General features: G+C 41.6%; 1 protein-coding gene and 1 long non-coding RNA gene across 2 annotated transcripts; both read left to right on the top strand.

The window, feature by feature from the left end:
• The first annotated feature begins 767 nt into the window (after positions 1-767).
• Positions 768-16,823, top strand: LOC140364101 (uncharacterized). The gene is made up of 4 exons (XM_072450338.1): positions 768-922; positions 10,960-11,075; positions 11,135-11,233; positions 16,617-16,823. Exons 2-4 carry the CDS (start codon positions 10,983-10,985, stop codon positions 16,821-16,823), a joined length of 399 nt encoding a protein of 132 aa, XP_072306439.1. The 5' UTR covers positions 768-922; positions 10,960-10,982.
• A 41-nt stretch (positions 16,824-16,864) lies between these two features.
• LOC140365435 (uncharacterized) lies at positions 16,865-19,633 on the top strand. Its single transcript, XR_011927828.1, has 3 exons — positions 16,865-16,919; positions 17,167-17,226; positions 19,534-19,633. It is a non-coding gene; the product is annotated as an uncharacterized lncRNA (long non-coding RNA).
• Positions 19,634-20,430: the final 797 nt, after the last annotated feature.

Here is a 20,430-nt window from a genome sequence, read left to right on the forward strand (position 1 = left end):
TTTTAAGTTATATCCGTAGCAGTGTTTTTAAGATGTACAGGTGGACCTTTGTCTTCTTACTGGGCAATAAGGGGTTAAAATATTAACAAAATAATATATGTTTGATGTGTATGTGTCAAGAAGAAGTAGTTCTATATATTTGAGTAGAACAAAATTAACTTATCACAATTGTATGGCTGTCTTCAAACTGAGGGTTAAAGTATTACCTACACACACCAAAAAATTGTGCAGAATGTCAATTTTCAATAAGATCTAGTTAATAAGATCTACCAAAATATTTAATAGGATTTCCAAAATCCCCTGGGCAAATGGTTTTGTCTCTAATATGTCAACAAAATATATAAACCTGGCTCTAGCCATTTTTATTTATATGCCCCCAAATACATATTTTTCTTACATTTATGTTAATTACTTCATTTAAGATGTTTTCCTTTTCACCTGCAGCGTCTGGCCTTATTTTATTTTGTTTACTACATTTTTACTACAAAGTTTTGTTTGTGAAAAACAAAAACAAACAAACAAACAAACAAACACACAAACAAACAAACAAACACACAACAAGGTAAAATCAATGCAGGTCAGTATATACGTTTTAGGAGTTTAAGATGTATGTAAGCCTTACCAGGTATAGAATTAGCACTATTGTGCTTCCCTCTAGTGGGGAAAAGGCAGCAGTGCAAAATTGAGCTCCAGGTGGACGTAATCGTGCTGTGATTGTTGCACCTGTTCAAACCCAGGAAAAAAACCAGGAGATACCACTGTTTTCCATCTCAACATGTCTAGCAGAAGTGTGCAACTTTTAACCAGTGACAACAAGAGAAATGTTATCCCTGTGGGTCGACAGTTACCCAGAACTCCTCCATCTCAGAACTGTGTGAAGCAGCTGGATTTCCCAAGTGAACAGCCCTTCTTGCCTGCTGAGGTACAGACAAGACCTACTCTGCTAAGGAAATGGCCTTGTTTTGTTTGACTTTTCACATTTACAGCAGACCCACAATGAAGAAAACCAAGCTCCAAACACAACATTTGATTCCAGGACACCTCCAGTCAAACCAGGTGACATAATGTGGTTTCTAATGTAGACCTAGCTTTTTAAAGATTCACTCTGTAACCTCCAGTTGGAGGAGTTTGTCAGCAGCTTGTCTCCATGGAGATGTACTTGAACACTCCACCTTGGCATTAGATCTATGTATCCATCTTTATGGAGACAGGCAGGCCAAGTTAGGGATCATCTCAAAATAGATTGAAGCTGAAAAAAAAAAAATCTATCCCTCTATACATCTATCCCTCTATACATCTATCCCTCTATACATCTATCCCTCTATACATCTATCCCTCTATACATCTATCCCTCTATACATCTATCCCTCTATACATCTATCTCTCTCTAGATCGATAGCTCCTGATTTTTGAAGAAAAATATTCAAACAATCTTTTTTTAAAGGGTTAAATTTTGAACCCAAAAGGACTATGGCAACTAGGATTAGCAATTCAGATTTATGCTTAATCTTGTTTTAGAAAATGTGTACAAATTTGTTTTGTATTTTCAAGATAACACATTTTTATTCTTGCCCCTGCAACCGTAATTTAGAGATGGTCCCTAACTGGCGTACTAAGCGGCACCGTGCGGGGCACACTCAGATGAAGCTACCGCTCTAGTTGTGGAGGCGAATGTCCAACGTGAAGCTAACTTCACCGCTGCAAAGTGAGTTATGAATGAGATTTACCCAAAAATGCGTTGATATTGAGCGAGGCGGAGAGCAAAAGGGAGAGAGGTGCAGAGACTCTGGCGCGTGGAACTTTTTTGGCAACATGAACTCTACTTCCCTGACAAACTCATTCACCTGTCATTTAATGTTTGAATATAACGTTAATGTTTGAGTAAAGAGGTCCTCAAATGCCATGACTTTTAGCCTAATAATTCACGTGTGTGTGTGTGGTGTGACTTGAGGATGGGCAGAGGATCCACGGGCCGTTGCGGCGTGTGCAAGGCAAGGGAACAACGTGTAGCCATGCTGGCATGGTGAAGGAGAGACCGTAGTTATGTATTGCCTCGTTTCAATTGGTCTCTACTTGGCTCAGCTCTGTTCTGCTCTGTGCTTGTGCCCTCACTCAGGCCAGATTTAATTTCCATTACAACTAGTGTTCAGTGGTGCTGTGTGAAACTGGGTATGTAAAAGGCCCAAATGATTTTACTCAAAAGGATGTCCGCTCCAAACGACACCAAAACGCATGACTGCTGCACTACACTATAGTAACAATAAAAGGGTGGATACTAATCATCCCTCGTACCTTTGGTGCCCATTTTCTATGGACGGGGTAATTACAGTACCGAATATTTAAAAAGGTTCCGCCATTTTCTGGTGTTGCTATTCCCCGCATAGTATAATTGGGGAACAGTGGGTACCTCCACATTTACAGAAATGTTTAAGAAATAATGTTATCGTCTAAAATTATGTAATATATTATCAGCCTTTTATTTGCAATTTTTCATAATTATTTTAATGATGCATCGGGCAGAGACTTTTTTTTTTTTTTTTTAATGGCAAATGCACAACAGCAATGCAATACAATACATTTAAAAGAGCAATTTGTTATTATATCCACTTGGTGAAGTCAGGACTGTACATCAAAAATCTCTGTTAAAAGTGCACCTTGTTGATATTGGCCCATATTGGAAACTTGAACCGGGTGTGGTGTGGAGCCAAAGACTGGTGATGAAGTCTGAGTATGAGATCATGCATGCTACCGTCTATGCTCTGGAAGCCTCCAATACTGAAATCCAAGCAGTTGGAGGTAGTGGTGAAACCACAATTCGGGGCTGACATACAAGCTTTTCTCTGATCAGTGGGATCACCATCGTCCTCTCCCGGTTGTGTGTCTGACTTGACTGACTGAGCGGGTTTTACTCTAGTTTCCCCCTCAGTGATATGTCTTTGTCTGCTGCTGCCTCGTCAGGTACAGCGGGACCGAACAACATGTGTGGATAATCGCTGGATGGCGTTCTTGTGGAACCAAATTTTTACAGTTTACAAACGCTGTTGCAGCTGTGTGTCTGTAATCGATGTTTTGGCACAGGAATAGGAACAGCCACATCACCTGCTTGTAGTCATATGGTCTTTGTGAACGGGCCACAGAAGCCAGGGGCAACATGGGGCTGACCCCCACTATAAAACCTCAGCAACACTGCCGAAGTAGCCACCAATAAAGCACAGCGAAGCAGACAGTTATGGACACAGAAGTATATAAACACTGAGAATTGCAAACAGGACAAAACTTTATTACTCACCTTGTGAAGCTTAAGTTAACTACTGCGTTCTCTTTCTTGTCTTTGTATTTTCCTCCCCATTTCAATGGCACCCAATACACCAAAAATGGCTATTAATCAAGCCATTAAGTGTTCTTTATAAAAAAATAAAAGTGAATGCAGATCCAGATGTTTATAAAGTCCAGCTGGAAGAGTTTGTGAAGCTGCAATTTATCGTCAACTTTCTGTGCATTAAAAGCATTTATCTGCACAACCGCACAATTTCAAAAATGATATTACTCTGTGGATGTGCATCTTCAGAAGTGCAGTGATCTGGTTGTTCTTTGACGTCTTGAGACGAGTGGGTTTACTCTGGATGGGGAAACGGCTGCTAGCTCTAGCGCAACTTTTATTATCGTAGAAAAGTGTTTGTGGTCTTTTGCACAATGATCGTGTAGTTTTTTCTCCGGGGGTCATACCAATGTTATAACACTCTGTCTGTGGTCTGCATTTTGTCTCACCAGTGGTCAAGGCAATCGCTAATTGACAATCTAAAATTAGTCCGTCACAACTAAATATAAATTATTCTAAAATATATCGAAATGAGCCTGCTTTCCGTCAATACTGATGCTGAAGCCTCGTGTCTCTTTGTGGCCTTTACAGGCTGTTGGGCCTTTCCCCGCAGGGAGCTTGGTTCTTTTTTCCCTACAGCTGCAGAGTCTGTGACCCCATTCAAAGGTCTGTTCACGCTCGGCTCTCTAACATGACTTTTTAGAGCCAGAGCTGACAGCAGCTTGTTTTAGAGGTCCACACAAGGGTTTTGAGGACAACATGGACTCAAACCATGCTGAATAAACCTGTGGGAATCTTGGATGTTTGCAGGTTTTCCCCTAACTCGGCACTAAATTTCAACAGTTATAAAAACTCTTTTAGAGACAAGTCTTTGTAGGTAAGACTCTCTTCACGTTTTATAATGATTAAACATTAGTTAGAAATGCAGGTAGTCATGTAACTGAGTACTAATTTGTGTAATGAATTGGTCAGTGAAGTGGTCTTATTTAACCCATTCAGCACCTAGATCAAGTATAGAGTAAGAGTCTAGCTCAATGAGCTACCGCATTTTGCGCATGAAAAGGTGCACTGGATTATTAAGCGCACCATCAGCTATTTGTGTACCATTTGTACTGGTCCATACATAAAGCGCACCGGACTATAAAGCGCATAAGAAACAAAACAGACGGATAAGTCTGAGTCAGTTGAGCTTTATTATACGCGTTCAACTCATTCAGATCAACGTTGTTCAACATCACAAAACATTCTGCTACCGCTAACAGAAACGTTAGCGCATCCAAATCAATTCTCAGTCAAGATCAATTGTAAACACGTGGAATACAAACACAGAACACACTCTGCTAACCGCTAAAAGACACGTTAGCATATTCACAACAACTCAGTTGCAACATGTAAAATACAACACGATACTCACGTTTTCAGTTCATTCCTCGTCCACAAATCCTTCAAATGCAGCTGAAGTACATCCCGCATAGCTATGACCAGACATCCCGATTTATCTGGGACAGCCCCGATTTTATTTTTATTTTATTTATTTATTTTCCCCCGTGTGTCCTGGTTTAATGTCTGTTGGGGCTGCAAATGGTAAAAGCAGCCAAAGCACTGATGGTGCTCCGTGCTAAAACTCTCTGGTCAGTGTGATCCCGCATCTCGGCTCCACGCGGCAGTTCAGTGATTCCAAAATATCTTCGGTCAGTAAGCACAACCAGAAATAAACCACATATTAAGCGCACCGGACTATTAAGCGCACGGACGGCTTTTGGGGACGTTAAAGACTTTTACCTGCGCCTTTTATAGTGCGGAAAATATGGAAAGCGTTTGCCCTACACGCAGTTCTTGCATGTTAAATAATACAAAAGTAGAGTTAGGGTGTATAACACTTGTGTGGGTATTGAACAACCCATGTCTGCTTGCTTGGATACACACAATTAATTTCCATATAAGTGCACCTGGGTCGGATTTGAAAAGATTGAATGTGTGCTGTTCACTATCCTGAAAAAAATCGGATACAGGTCACACATGGGCTAAAAAATCAGAATTGAGCTGCAGTGTCAACGTAGCCTTGGACCCCATTTTGTATGTACACACGTTGCATGCTTTATAAATGAGAACCAAGATCTGGGGAGGGGTAACTTCTCGCAGTAATTTTGCTTTAATTTTGGATTTACTAGCAAGGACCACGCCACAACAATGGAATACAAAATAATGTTTATTGATAATGGTGGTGATGGAGCGATTAGAGTTGGCTGGGTAGAGACTCAGGATGGGGGCTCTCTCGGGTAATCAGCCCAGCCGATTCAGAACCCCCAAAGATGATTTAAAATGAAGATGATCTGGATCTCGACGTAAGCCTGGCTGAAAATAATGTTACTGAGATGACACGAGGGAAGAGGAGCTGGATAGTCAAGAATTCTTTTAAGAGTAGCTGGATGGAATCTAAAGCTGTCTGTCCATTACTGAGATGAGGATTAATACTGCTGCATTGGAATAGAGTTTTAGCATTTATGGGTTGTTGACGGAAGTACGTGGGTGTGAATAAGGTGCGAGAGTGATGGGATTTGAACGCGCAGTCGTTAAAACTGGATTTTGTGGTAGTCTCCTTGCTCCGGAGTGGAGAGCAAGATACTTGCATGGATGTAGGCGTTGACGAGCTGCAGATAGTAATGAAGTCACTATGAGCGATGAATGAGGGAACTTAATTGAGAGCTGATTGAGAATGAGTGGAATGAAGGATATGAGGGTAGTCCGATTTATGTGGTTCCTGAAGATCGAAGAGGAGGAATTGAGGCGATCGTTGAAGTTCGGTGAGAGGGGAATAGACTGAGAGTCTAGAGTATTATGAGGTGCGGCATAGTAGGATATCCCTTATTGATCTACTTGTGTTGAATGTGTGCCTTTGACTGATCGAACCCCCAAAGAATGTCCGGAACGATAGTGGGGTATAATTCTGTGGGATTATGTGAATGCCTGGTAGAGGAAACTCGTGGCATCTGGAATGGGTTGGAAGGGGCTGTAGTGCTCTGAGCGGTCTTCGATGCATCAATTGATGCACAATGGATTGAGGTGTACGCTGAGAGATGTTTCTTCTGAGAAAGACGTAGGGAGTGTGCTGCCGTGGGTCGGGGTGATCACGTGGACGCTGCCGTGGGTCGGGGTGAGTGTGGCGAGGTTCGTGCTTGGAGCGAATGTGGCTGCCGGCGGGGCTCTGGGCGAGCGAGTGGAGTGGATTGGAGGAGCGAGGCTTGGCATGGGTCGGAGTAGTTTGCTAGCATGAGTCCTTGTAATGGTAATGAATGGGTTGTACAACCTGGCTCCCGCCACCAGGAGGAGCTGAGAGGTCAAGCTGCGGTCCATGGAGCGATGGTGACATCAGCTGCACGCCTCCGGACGTGGAACCAGGAAGTGCGGAGGCTTATAAAGTGGATATTTATCATCGTAGGTCTGAAAGGAGTCTCCCTTTGACTTCGGCCCGATGCAGGCTAGGCACGCACGGGAGCATGCACCGGCGCTGCAAGCGACGCGCGGAGCTCTGTGCATGCGGCGCACGGGGCCAGGGCCGGCCCAGCCTATAGCGAACTAAGCAGCCGCGTAGGGCCCCGAGGCATTAATAGGGCCCCCAATCTGGCAACCCGTCTTATGCGAAGTGCAAGCGCAGCGTGCGCCACTAGTGTAGTAGCGCACACAGCGGTAACATAACGCACAAACCACATTTATTTGTAATGACAATCTGGCAACCAAGACACCAAACCTGCGCTGATTGGGCAACTTCATTGTGCGCGAGCAGAAGAGCAAAACATAAACACAACAGAACGTGGTCATCATGTCCAGAGGAATATATCCCCCCGATGCCGAAAAACGAAAGGAGAAACTTCTTGACGATGTAAAGAAACTGCAAACTCAACAACACTCTCCAGGTATTGAACTTCTCTTACAAAGAGAGGGTTAATGCTGCTGTTTGAAATAACACGAGTCTGTCACGTTAGTTCGCTCAGACTGGAGGCGACGAGAGCTCTGCCCCGCACATAATAATATGTCTGAATGAAAGATAATAAGCTTAACATTTACACCAGCCGGGTAGTGTCAGCTGCAGGTGAGGCCGGTGAGGGGCGTCTATGCCCCGGGTCACTAAGAGGCGGAGATCCGGTCCGGACGAGCGCCGTCTTGTCCAGAACCTCTGACGTGAAACTTTGGAGTGAACAGTGTGCGGCCCCTGTCCCGGGCCCCTGTCCCGGGCCCCTGTGCAGCCTCAGTTAGAGATGAGCGGGTTTGAGTTTGCTCTCTCACATCACCATGTGTGAGATCAATCGTGACTTGTGATGTCTGTTTTACTTTGACTTCTTAACATGCAATAAGAGGAACGTAAAGGTTTATGCACGTAAGGTCCATCAGCCAATCACATCGCAGCATTGTTTCACGCAGGAGTCCAGTGTGTGATGATCTGATCAGAACAGACATTTATATTGGAATTAACTTTTAATAGAGCAATAAAACATTTCAATTTATTTAAAAGCATCATTAGACTTTTTGTTATAAATTATAATAAATTGATAGTGACAAATAACCAGACATATTATGATTACGTCTGTTATAGAATAATATTTTTATACAAAAGTGGCAAAGTTGCAGAAACGCAGTCTCTTCACTATAGCTAGATTTGGACCTTCACTTCTAGTTCTGTTCATTCTATGGGAATAACATTTTGCACTGTTTTATCAGTGTTCATTGTTAATCAAGCAATGCTTATGCCATTTATTTAATAACTTGTTTTGTCACTTAGGCAAGAAGGAACAGTTGGGAGCTGTAAAATAAATTAGTAAGGATAACTATTACTTTTACATTTTCAGTTAAAATGAATCAATTTGACCATAATTATTTTTCATAGCCAATATTGTCTTGAGTAATTAAGTACACTAATGTATTAATAACTGGCTTTAGTCGTTTCAGTCATCTGGCACAGTTTCATCACATCATTTTATAGCATTACAACCTCAACATTTTACTCTTACTTTAGCCGGCTGGACCACATTAAAATGCACCAGAATACACGAAAAAGGTCTGAAAATCTCTGGGGGAGGGCACCCAGACCCCCCCCTGTTCATTAATTTAAACTGCTAATGTGCTAATGTGCCTGTCGACCCTTAACGCCCACAAATACACCCAAAAACATATCTGGGATGTGTGTTATTTGTACAGGGAGTAGAGGTGATGTCAGCGGAATACCAAGTTGCATTGTGGGATTTATGTTATCAATATTTGACCTTGTGAGGTGTTGAGAATAAACTAACTGGCAAATGGATGCCCTGGAGTTTTGGTGCGCTTTGTTTGCGTTGAAGAAAGTTCCCATATGTGAATTGTTTACTGACAATGGTAATAAAACTGATTCTGATGACTTGTTGAGGGGCGCCCAAAAATGTTTTCGCTTAGGGCCCCCTGAAGGCTTGGGCCGGCCCTGCACAGGGCTTGTGGCGCACAGGAACTGTGGTGGGAGCTGAAGCCAAGAAGCAAGAGGCGGGTCCCGTTGCTGAAGGTTGGTGTGCGTGTGTGGACGTCCCGGAGGTAGAGGTCCGCGGGAGATCGTGTTCGGAGGCGTAGGCTCACTACCGTGAGTGTGCGTGGCGGAGAACGGACCTGCGTTGGCGGAGAACCTCTGGAGAACATGCTACTGGAGACACGACCGACTGAAGTTCCACTGAGAACAAGTTAGAATCTGATTAGAAAACGGCTGATTTGTTCAGCTCTGGCTGACTGTGTCTCTGTCGAGAGGTCAGAGATACTGGGATTGGCCTTTGTGTGTGTATAAATGGGCCTTCTGGGTAATTGGAGGCGTGATTAAAGAGTGGCGACGTGGTTGCTGGAGAAGTAAGAGGTTGAAGCATGGTCCTGCTCCCAAACCTAAATAACCGTCAACTACACGCAATAAAAACTGATGTGATTAAATACACGCACACAAAACTACCTTTGTCAAAATGTTGTCGTTCTGACCAGGTTTAATGTTGAGTTACCGTATTTTTTGGACTTAAAGCCGCTTCTTTTTTACCACCGGGGGCACTCTAACTCATATTCACAGAGAAGGTCACGTGGAGCCTGGACATGCAATATACGACGGTCAGCAGTTTAGAACCTGCCGCATTGAAATAAGACTATTTGCCCGACTTGACCCAACTGGTCAAAAGACAATCTATGCATCACTACTGTGAACAATCTTTCGGGGTAAATATCTCATGTTACAACATAACATCACAGGCTAAGCACACGCTCAGGAGCAGATTGAACCAGATGAGAAGTAGGTAAATGGAGTAGAGACACCTTTTAGACATGTTTTCTGTATGTCGGTGTAATCCCTCATTCGTCCAGGCGTGTTCCATAGTAGAAAAAGCTTCAGTTGTAGTCATCTGGACTCAGTTTGAAAAAATAGATGTTTCGACTCTCATCCAAGAGTCATTGTCAATAAAAGAATTTAGATCAAGAACTCCGATATTAATACTGTTATGTGGTAAGACCCACCCATTGGGAGGAGCCTTCCTGAAGTAGAAAGAGTTGTTTGTTTCAACAAAAATAGCTTCCTTGACTCCTCTTTCAAACCATCTTAAGCAGGGAGAAAAGATGGTTTGAAAGAGGAGTCAAGGAAGCTATTTTTGTTAAAAAAGAAAGACCTTCTTTAAACAGGAAGATTAAACCTTAGCCCTCCATTTCTGTTATTTATAATGGGTTACTGAACCCCTGGAAAGGTAGAGGACCAGGACATTTGCATGCTAATCAGGTACTCAGGGTGGTTGAGCCAGGGTCTCACAAAGACAAAGAGGATTCTAATAGCCCATTAAAATTCTGAATAGGCTAGCTCGGTAGATACAAGGGGGAAGTTTCTGTTGAAACAAACAACTCTTTCTACTTCAGGAAGGCTCCTCCCAATGGGCGGGTCTTACCACAGAACAGTATTAATATCGGAGTTCTTGATCTAAATTCTTTTATTGACAATGACTCTTGGATGAGAGTCGAAACGTCTATTTTTTCAAACTCAGTCCAGATGACTACAACTGAAGCTTTTTCTACTATGTTTTCTTTATGTTAAACTTCAAAATGCTGTTTTATTATAATCCAACTCCCATTCCCCGAGAAATTTGTCTTATTAAACCTGAGGCACCGCTACATTTATGTGTAAATATGTTAAAATGTGGGCATCTGCTGCCCATATATGTAGAATTTATTTTTTCTTAGTAAATTTTGTTGGCACAGCTTTTTTATTCAGGAGCGCTCTATAGCCCGAAAAGTACGGTGCTAGGCACCAGAAAAAGTTTGAGAAGCACTGATTTTATTGTAGTCGGCACAAATGTAGGTGATTCTTCTTTCCCATTAAATTGCACATAAGCTATAACTGTCTGTTGAAAGCACAAAGATTGCCATGTTATTTAATGTAGCAAATGTATAGTCTTAAATTGGTGTATTCTATATTTTGTTAATGGTAACTGTGAATAATGTGTAGAGTTGGTCACTACTTTCAAGTCATATGATTTTTTGAAATTTGAAATATTTTGTTAACTTGTTAGAGGCCCTATCTGGAATTCTAACATGTAACAAAATCCATTACCGGTAATAGCATCAAATTTTGTTATGTTATTGTGTCGCAATTTTTAATGTTCTAGACTCCTCTGATGATCCACAGTCCATGGTAAAGGGAATGAAGGGCTACCAGTTGACACCTGCTGACCTGGAGTTTATGCAGACACTGAAAGGGGAAAAGGAACTAAAGAAAGTGCAGGTAAACAATTCAATTTATGTTGAGTCTGTGTGAACATCTAACTGTGTTGAGCTTTTTAGGAGGACTTGAAGACTGTGCAGAACACACTGAAAGGTGAAATGATGGTGCTGGAGCTGGCTCTGGCCTCCATGGAGAAGGCACAGACCGAGCTCAAACTGGTAAATCAAATGTTCTGCTTCATTTGTAATGCTTGGTAAGGCAGTCCCCATCAAGGGCCTTTTCTCCCTGCTAATGCCATGAGATGGTGCCATCCTCCTCCAGTCGTATGTGTTCTAAAGGGGCTCTCTAATTGTCCCATAGCCCCAACCTTGACCAAAGAAACTGTTCTTAACCTAAATGTAATCCTAACCTTAACATGACAGTAATGATACCCTCAGACTTCTTAAAGCCCCATGGGCTTACAATGTAAAATACATTTCCCTCTAAATCAGGTCTTGCATATATCAAACAGTCTGTCTTGTAGCTCCTTTAAAAAAAAAACAATGATTCAGTAAAACGGAATCGACAACCTCAGGTCAACTAGAAGCTGGACAGAAATTGCAGCAGAAACAGTCTGAAATTAGCTAGACTACATAGAAAGATAATTCAATGATACGAATGAGGGGGTTTAAAAGTTGTATGTGTGTTTAGGGCCCAAGCACGACAGGCTTGCCTGTGCGAGAGCCCTAATGTAACTAACATTTTGAGGGAAAACACAAATCAAGTAGTAAACAATGACTAATATACAAGTAAATGGCATGGAAAATGGACAATTTTGAGTGAAAACCCAGAAAAAACATATTGGACTGCTCAGTAGTAATACACTCAAATCAATTTTACATGGGAGCAATGAGAGCTCTTAAAAATTTCAACAAGGCCAAATAAAACTTGGCAAAAAACAATGGGTCATGTTGTATGACCCCACACTAACCCCTGCAGTAATTTGGCCATAATTTTAATTCTTGGGTTTTGATTCTCAAACCCAAGAATTCAAACTTAACATTTAATATTCAAAACCTGTGCGATGAAAGGTGATCGATTTGATTTTTAATAGTGACTTTTCAACCAAATTGCAATTTTTGGAATTGGCTTTTACAAACGTCGTCCACTATGAACGGACCCAAAAATGTGATCTGAAGTAATACTAAAGGTTTTGTCTTTTTAATAATGCTTCTGGCGCCCCTTCAAATATAATTTGTACCTAAATATGAACACACTAAATATTTTCACATGGCCACAACAGACATATTTCATTTGATGCATTTTCAAAAAGTCACACAATTTTAACTTTTACTGTCATCCATTTCTTTGGAATGTGCTTTTTGCAAAAGGAAAAAAAGCATCCTTAATGTCAGTCCAAAACTTCTCAACAGGACAGTCCCAAAAACACATAATGGTTTGCCTCCTTGCTAACACAATTTCTCCAACAGTCTGTACCTCCCGGTGAATGAGTACTTTGATATGGTGTTGTGAAAAAACTTAAATGAGCAGTGAAACAAACTTGTGATTTTGTAGTCTTCCACAGGGACAAACATCTTCCCACTGTTTCTGTCAACAAGACTACTCTCCTTTCCATTTGTTTTATATTTAGAAGGGTAGTTGTCAGATCAGAAATGCATTGATATAATTTAGATATTTTCCCTTGAAAGTTCATATTTATAAGCCTTGATAAACCTCGCAATAAGAGGGCCACAATGGTCATTACCCTGTTTTTTTTAATAATAATAAAAACATATTTCTCAGTTATAGTATCCTCATTTGTAAAAAAATATATAAAAGTCCTGTTTCCTCAAGCCAAAGGATTCTTTCAGCATATAAAATATTTTAATTTGATTATCTTTTACAATCTGGTTAACTTTTATACCTTTTGTAATCCAAACCCTGAATCTATGGCCCAATCTATTTGGTAAAAAAACATGGTAATAAGCCAACCAGTTTAATATTTTAACATCACTGTTTAGTTTGTCTTGATTAGCTCCTTCCATGTTGTAGAAACAGATTTCACCCCAGCATTCTTAACTTCCTACAAATGACTCAACCGTATGTCATCTGCCAGCAAAGTCTGCACAGGAACTCCGGCACAACACTAATCTCAATATTTTTCCATTGAGCTTCATATTCTGGATCACACCAGTACAGCAACGTTCTGATTTGAGCTGAAACAAAGTCATCTTTCAGACCAGGTAAACCCCAACCTCCTTTTTTTTAAATTTTTTTTTCAACCCTTTTTTTCAAAGTTTTGGCCGGGGTGCGACTTATATTAACAGTTACACTTATACTCCGGAGGGACTTATGTGATATTATTTGTTATTTTCACACTTGCAACCACATTTCATACTCCAGTGCAACTTGTATATGTTTTTTTCTTCTCTGGTGTTCTGGAATACTAGTGGTAAAACCAACGTCACTATAGTACAGATCAGACAAATGCTTGTTCATTAAAATTCTTATAGGACCTTTTTAAAAGTTATACTTGATTTGGATTTAATACATTTTGTGTTCTGCACACACCCAATAGGTCAGTGGTCACTAAAATTCAATTTGTTTTTGCAAGGCCCAAAATCACAACAACGGTTGCCTCTGAGGGCCACAATTAAGAGGAAAAGACAACACTACATTGGTAATTCTGAGGCTTGTTGCTTAAATTAATGCCAACAAACATTAATTAATGTTGCTTCAAGTGAGTCTTTAGGTCAGGTTGGGTGGGAGCAGTAATACGTTGTGAGGTTTAACTCATTACAATAGTTTTAGACTTTAAGATGTTTTGCACAACCAATCGATGTACATGTCACCTAAAATGAGTAACGAGTCCTCCAGATCACCGACCGGTGCAGACGGAGGAGAATAACATACAATGATTTTCCCAGTATTATTTTTACCCAAACCAATCTCGAGGACTATGTATTCAAAATTATTTGATTTAGAGACTTTGGTATTTGCAGATGGAGTAAAACAAGATTTTATAAATCTTGTTACTCTACCTCTTTTACTGGGTCTATCACAATAGAGTATATTATAATTGTCCAACTAAATGTCAACATCTGAGATCCTGAAGAACACGATGTTTCAGAGAATACAAATGTATCTGGATTTGCTTGTTTTGTCTGCAGTCTTTTTCAATTCGCGACTTTGAATTATTCACATGAATGTGAGAAGACTTTTTTTTTTATTTAAAAGTTGTTTATTAAAACATCTGATTATTTGCTATGGGCAGGCTTTTAGAAGGTTTAATGTTGATTAACATTTGGCCCTCAGGCAACCGTTGTGATTTTGGGCCTTACAAAAATAAATTGAATTAACATAAGTAGTTTTGCCAGTCTACTTTGACGCTGTTACGTTACAGTACTTTTTGGACTTTAAGCCACTACTTTTTCCCCACGCTTTGAATTCTGCGGCCCATACAACGGTAGGGTTCATTTATAGATTTTTACAGGCTAACGCCCAGCAGGGGGCACTCCGACAGAAAGTGCAGGCATTTGACGCACTGTAGAATAAGACATCAGTAGACAGTGATTGTAATATAGTGTTTTGAAGCTTAAAATACAGTGACCAGACTCGTATTAATGGATAAATGAGTCTAATGAATTGAATCTTGATTTGGCGAAATGCAGAGATACACTTGGAGCGTGTACTTATACTGTAGTTTTGAACCTGCCGCATTGAAATTAAACTTTCTTGGACGGACCTGACCCCTTCATCACAACCCTGGACCATATTTTTGTGTAAATATCATGTTACAACGTCACACTCAGTCGCTAAGCACAAGCTCAGGAGCAGATGAACCAGAATGTGAAGATGTGAAGACAGAGACACAGGTAAATCAGCTCAGAGTAATCAAGGACAAACGGGTCAGTAGGGACAGCTGTGATTTGCTTTTCTGTTCAAACTTCAAAATGCTGTGTTTTATTACAATTCAACTCCTATTAACTGAGAACTTGGTCTGATTAGACCTTCGCCGCAGACCGCGGGTGAGCTGTGAGATCCCCTGGTTCAAAAGGCCACTGGTGTGTGTAAATATCTCGCGTTACAACGTGGGCACCTGCGGCTTATTGACTGGTGCGGCCCGTAATATTTACAATTTATTGTTTCTTTTAAAATTTTGTTGGAGCAGCTCTTTTTTGGACTCTTAATACAGACTCACTGTACAGGAAGAGCCAGAGTCGGCTCTACCTCCTGAGGAGACTCAGGTCTTTTGGAGTGACAGGGCCACTCCTGAAGCGACAACTCTGGTGGCAGCAGCCCTCCTGTACGGTGTGGCCTGCTGGAGTAGCAGCATCACAGAGAGGGAGAGGAAGAAGCTAGACAAGGTCATCAAGAAGTCCAGCACCGTCCTGGGCTGTGCTCTGGACTCGGTGCAGGAGGTGGGGGACAGAAGGGTCCTGGCTGAATTCACATGGACCATGAGTCTCACCCCCTGCAGGACACTGTCCGTTCTGGGAGCAGCTTCAGTGACATACTGATCCACCCTTGCTGTGTGAAGGGGAGGTTTCGCAGGTCTTTCTTTCCTGCTGCTGTCAGACCATGTGCAATACTGTCATATTCATGTGCAATACTCTGACATAATGTCAATCATTTTGGTGCAATATTCTCCGTCCATATAACTGCTGCAAATAAGAGCGTTACTTTGTTAAAAAGTAACCCAATTTCCAATTGTGTTACTTTTTATTGAATATTAGTTTTAAAAAACGCTTATCTGTTCTTTTACTTCTGTACCTACTTTGTGTTGCAACATTAGAATTTTCCAATTGTGTGGACAAATAAAGGCTCATCTAATCTTTTTATTCAGGAGTGCTGTATAGTGGACCCAGAGGTGATGGTGATCTGCTGCCCCTATTCCTCTGCCCTGGAGGTTTAGGGGACAGTGTTAAATGTAGCTGCCTGCAGAGAGTCCTCACGGCCGAGCCACGGGCCTGAGCGCGGGCAGAAGATGGGGGAAGACTCCAGCGGACCAAATACTATCTCCACAAATGAGCACTGTGCCCTGTCACCATTGCGTGATCTGACTAAAGTCCATGAGTTCTTGATGGATGTGGAGCCTTGGCCTGGATCCCTGCGGTAACTAGCGGCGTGCCTCAAAATTCCCGCCAGGAGCTGATGAGGAAGGCAGCTGGGATTCGGAGACATTGGTGATGGACAGTTTGGGGGGCTCAGTCTTTCGAGCAACCGAGACGCAGACCCGGAAGTTTGACTGTCAATTGATGATTGTCTCCAGTCCCACTATCCTCCCGCCACCTCTGATCAGCAGATTCGAACATCCTCACTCCCAGTCAAAGCCAGGCAGTGGACCTTGGGGGACCGAGGCTTCGCCATCGCTGCCCCCACTCTTTGGAACTCTTTCCCACTCCCCATCATAAACTTGTACTCCCTGAATACATTCAAGGAACAGCTCAAAACTTCCTTAGCCTACAACCCCCGCTAATTAAGTTTTCTCACATTGTCTTATCCTTCTATGTATGTGTAACCATGTAAAGCATATTTGATTTACTCTGAAACAGTCATCAGGTTTTATAAAGGGCTTTTCAGTCCCTGAAGCTTGAATGGTCCTTTCTGTGGTTGTCTCAGTTGCCGCCCTGTGAGGACATCAGGCAGTGGTCTGAGGTGCTGCTGGAAATGAGTGTTCCCTCAAGTGACCTATCGGAGCTAGACACCAAGGCTCTGCTCGCCCTGGTCACCCAAAATGATGCCAAGACGGCCATCCAGTATAAGAAGGCGGAGCTGAAACTGATGGAACAGATGGTGGAAAACCGGTCAGTTTTTTTAGTTTTCTAACTTCAAAATCAATCTAAATGGCTTGACCTTTATTTTTTTAGGAAGAATGATGCCAAAAAAAGAGTGCTTCTGGAGAAACTAATAGCTGTTGAACAGGTAATGGCTGTGTCTTCAGCTATGGGAAACTAGAGCCATGTTTGTAGAAGGTAGTATTCAGTTACATTTACTTCAGTAAGCTTTTGAAGAAATGGTACTTCTGAGTAGTTTTCTGATGGTATACTTGAATATTGAGAATCTAAAAGTGACGAAAGCTTTACCTCAGTGTTTATTTAATAAATGGGCCTAAATTAGTTATTACCCCCAATATTGTTTGTGCTATTGTTGGATTATTTTCTTCTTTTAGTCAAAGGTTCTCAGCTTAATGAGCAAGTTGGCCGAACTCAAGTCTGCCTTGCAAAAAAAGGTGAGTTATTTTTATTTAATTTATTTAGAGCACGGTTGGAATAAGAACATTTGTTATCTTTTTAATCTGGGAGAAAAACACAAACTAACACTATGAAACGGAACGAGGTCAGAGAACAGGGAGGAAAAAGAGTTAAGGCACATAAAAAACCAAAAGTGCTATTTAGTGTATGGTCACCATGATCACCAAATATGACACACTATGGCACAGTGTGTGGATATTATATATAATATTTGTATAATATTTTATAAATAGATTTTTTCTATTCTCTGGTCTGATGAAACAAAGATTGAACTTTTTGACTTGAATAGTAAGCTTCATGTCTGGAAGAAGCCAGGCACTGTTCATCACCTAGCCAATACCATCCCTACATTGAAACATGGTAACTGGGAGACTTGTCAGAATCAGCAGAAAGATGAATTCAGCAGTGTATAGACATCCTTGATGAAAACTTGCTCCAGAGCATTCTGGACCTCAGACTGGGGCGAGGGTTAATTTTCCAACAAGACAAATTCACAGGACAACTCTGTGAATGTCCTTGAGTTGCCCAACCAGAGACTAGACTTGAACCCAATTGAACATTGCTAGAGAGATCTGAAAATGGCTGTAAACAGATGATCCCTGAGTATTAAAAAAAAAAGTGCCGCACTACGAGAATGTCATTAATTAATGAGAAAAAAGACTTTAATGAGAATAAACTCAGAATTTAACGAGACTAAAGTTGTAGTTTCGGTGTCAATGTTCCGATTCAAAGTAAAGTGAACAGTTCACTTTCAGCACCACGGCCAGGACACAAAAGAACGGGCTTGGATGAGTTGACAATTTAGAACTACCGTATTTTGCACACGAAAAGGCGCAAAATGTGTGCATGCTCATTGTGTGCACTTAAGTTTTATGCACCGATTCTAACCTTTTGTCATCCCTTGGACAAATTCTGTAAAACATACAGAACACAAAACAGCTGTCTGCAGTCTGCGCTTCCACTCAGCTCCTCCTGACGCCCGGATCGTGTTTGGCACAGCCAAAAAGCGATATTTTTTACACACACGCCATTATCCATATGATGCGCATGAGCGCAGCACCAACGCACGCGAGCACCTAACACCGGAGTACGTTAATTTTACAGGTCCAGGACCTGACATGGGGACACTGCACCGAGGAAATGATTGATGTCTAAAAGGCCCGCATTATAAAGATTCACATCTATTGTGGGCTTTAGTATCAACTTTTAACCAAGTTGAGCGCCATTTGCGTCCTGGCGGTGGTGTGTTTGTGTGTATAATGAAGATTCCAGAGAGATGTATTTGACTCAGTATATTGACTTGTCAGATCGGCTTCATAGCACAGTATATACAAGACAGCGCTGCCGCGTCACCACGCTGTTACTGGACTGTACCATTATGCAACAGTGAGGGGGGAGGCCGTACCATGGTGCTGAAAGTGAAACGCATATCTGTCTTTATCATCTTTAAATTATGAGATTATTCTCGTTGAATAACGAATAGTCATTAATTAATGAGATTATTCCCCTTAATGAAATTTATCTCGTTAATTAACGAGAATAATCTAGTCAAGTGAGTATTTTGAAAATAAAATATACTGGCCACAAGTACGCTAATTGATAGATGGTTAGGCTTAACCAGCACTTCCCATCTCCTGCTTCTTGCCTTGACTCTCTCCTCTCTCTCCTCCCTCCTCCTTGCCTTGACTCTCTCCTCCTCCTCCTCCTTGCCTTGACTCTCTCCTCCTCCTCCTCCTTGCCTTGACTCTCTCCTTCTCCTCCTCCTTGCCTTGACTCTCTCTCCTCCTCCTGCTTCTTGCCTTGACTCTCTCTCCTCCTGCTTCTTGCCTTGACTCTCTCTCCTGCTTCTTGCCTTGACTATCTCCTTTCTCCTCCTCCTGCTTCTTGCCTTGACTCTCTCCTCTCTCCTCCTCCTGCTTCTTGCCATGACTCTTGCTACTCCTCCTGCTTCTTGCTTTGACTCTCTCTCCTTTGACAGCGTTTCTGCCTCTGTTTTTACCTTCAAAATCACAAAGTCAGCTTTGAATTGTTTAGCTCCTGAAGCATTACTTTTTTTTTTTTTAAATTTCAGTCATCTCGGTGTCTTGCTAATTTTTGAGGGGTTTTACGGGTGATTTGGAAATGGCCTATCTGCTAACATTTGCCTTAAAAATCTCCATAAGTAAATTTATTTTGAGCCATCAAAAACAATTGTAATTGACTCAATCCCAGATTTTCATTTAAAAGCTGTGGAATATAAAAATGGTCTCAACAGGAAAGTAACAATGAATTTATTTTTTTTGCAGGAAGTCAATAAATCTCTACACACTCAAGTGGATGGGAAAACTTCACTGCGCAGTGGGAAAGCTAAACTAAAAAGTGAAAACGCTGATTCTACAAGCAAACGGACAACAAGCCAGAAGCAGAAGAGTGAGCCAGCTTGTGCACAGAAGATTCGACCTGATGCCCTAAGACGTGACTGTTCTAGTCCAGCCCCAGTGGACAAATCAACCACGCCCTCAGAATGCAGGACCAAAGGCCGGAGGAAAGTGGCTGCTGATCAAGGGAAGAAAGGCCAGAGAAAGGAGATGCAGCCAGGGGCCCCATCTGATACGCCAGCTTTGGTGTGTTTGTGTGTATAATGAAGATTACAGACGAATGCATTTGACTTGGTGTATTGAGTTGTCAGATCGGCTTCATAGCTTAATACACAGTATATACAAAACAGAGCGCTGCCGCCTCACCACGCTGTTACTAGACTGTATAATTATGCAACAGTGAGGGGGGAGGCCGTAACATGGTGCTGAAAGTGAAACTCATAACCGCCTTTATTATCTTTAGATTATGAGATTATTCGTCATTTCACGAGAATAATCTAATGACTTTATGTGTTCGTTGTGCCCCGCATTTTTGTTTTTTGGTTGGCCTTCATACTCTGTCATAGATCCCAACCCCAAGCTTATTTACAGTCGGGAGGTTCGGCAAAGAAGAATGGGAGAAGCTGTCCATTATAGGTGTGCCAAGCTTTTTAGCATTATACTCAAAAATACTTGAGGATTTAATTGGTGCCAAAGGCTGTGAATACTTAAGTACAAGTGTGTATTTTTAATATACATTTGCAAAGAATTTAAACCTGGTCATTATGGGGTATTGTTTGGAGTGTTTTGGGCAAATGGAGAATTTAATCAATTCTGTGCAACATA

This window comes from Eucyclogobius newberryi, unplaced genomic scaffold (genome assembly GCF_026437365.1).
Source record: "Eucyclogobius newberryi isolate DKJ021-1_F unplaced genomic scaffold, fEucNew1.0.hap1 SCAF_1, whole genome shotgun sequence".
NCBI lineage: Eukaryota > Metazoa > Chordata > Actinopteri > Gobiiformes > Gobiidae > Eucyclogobius > Eucyclogobius newberryi.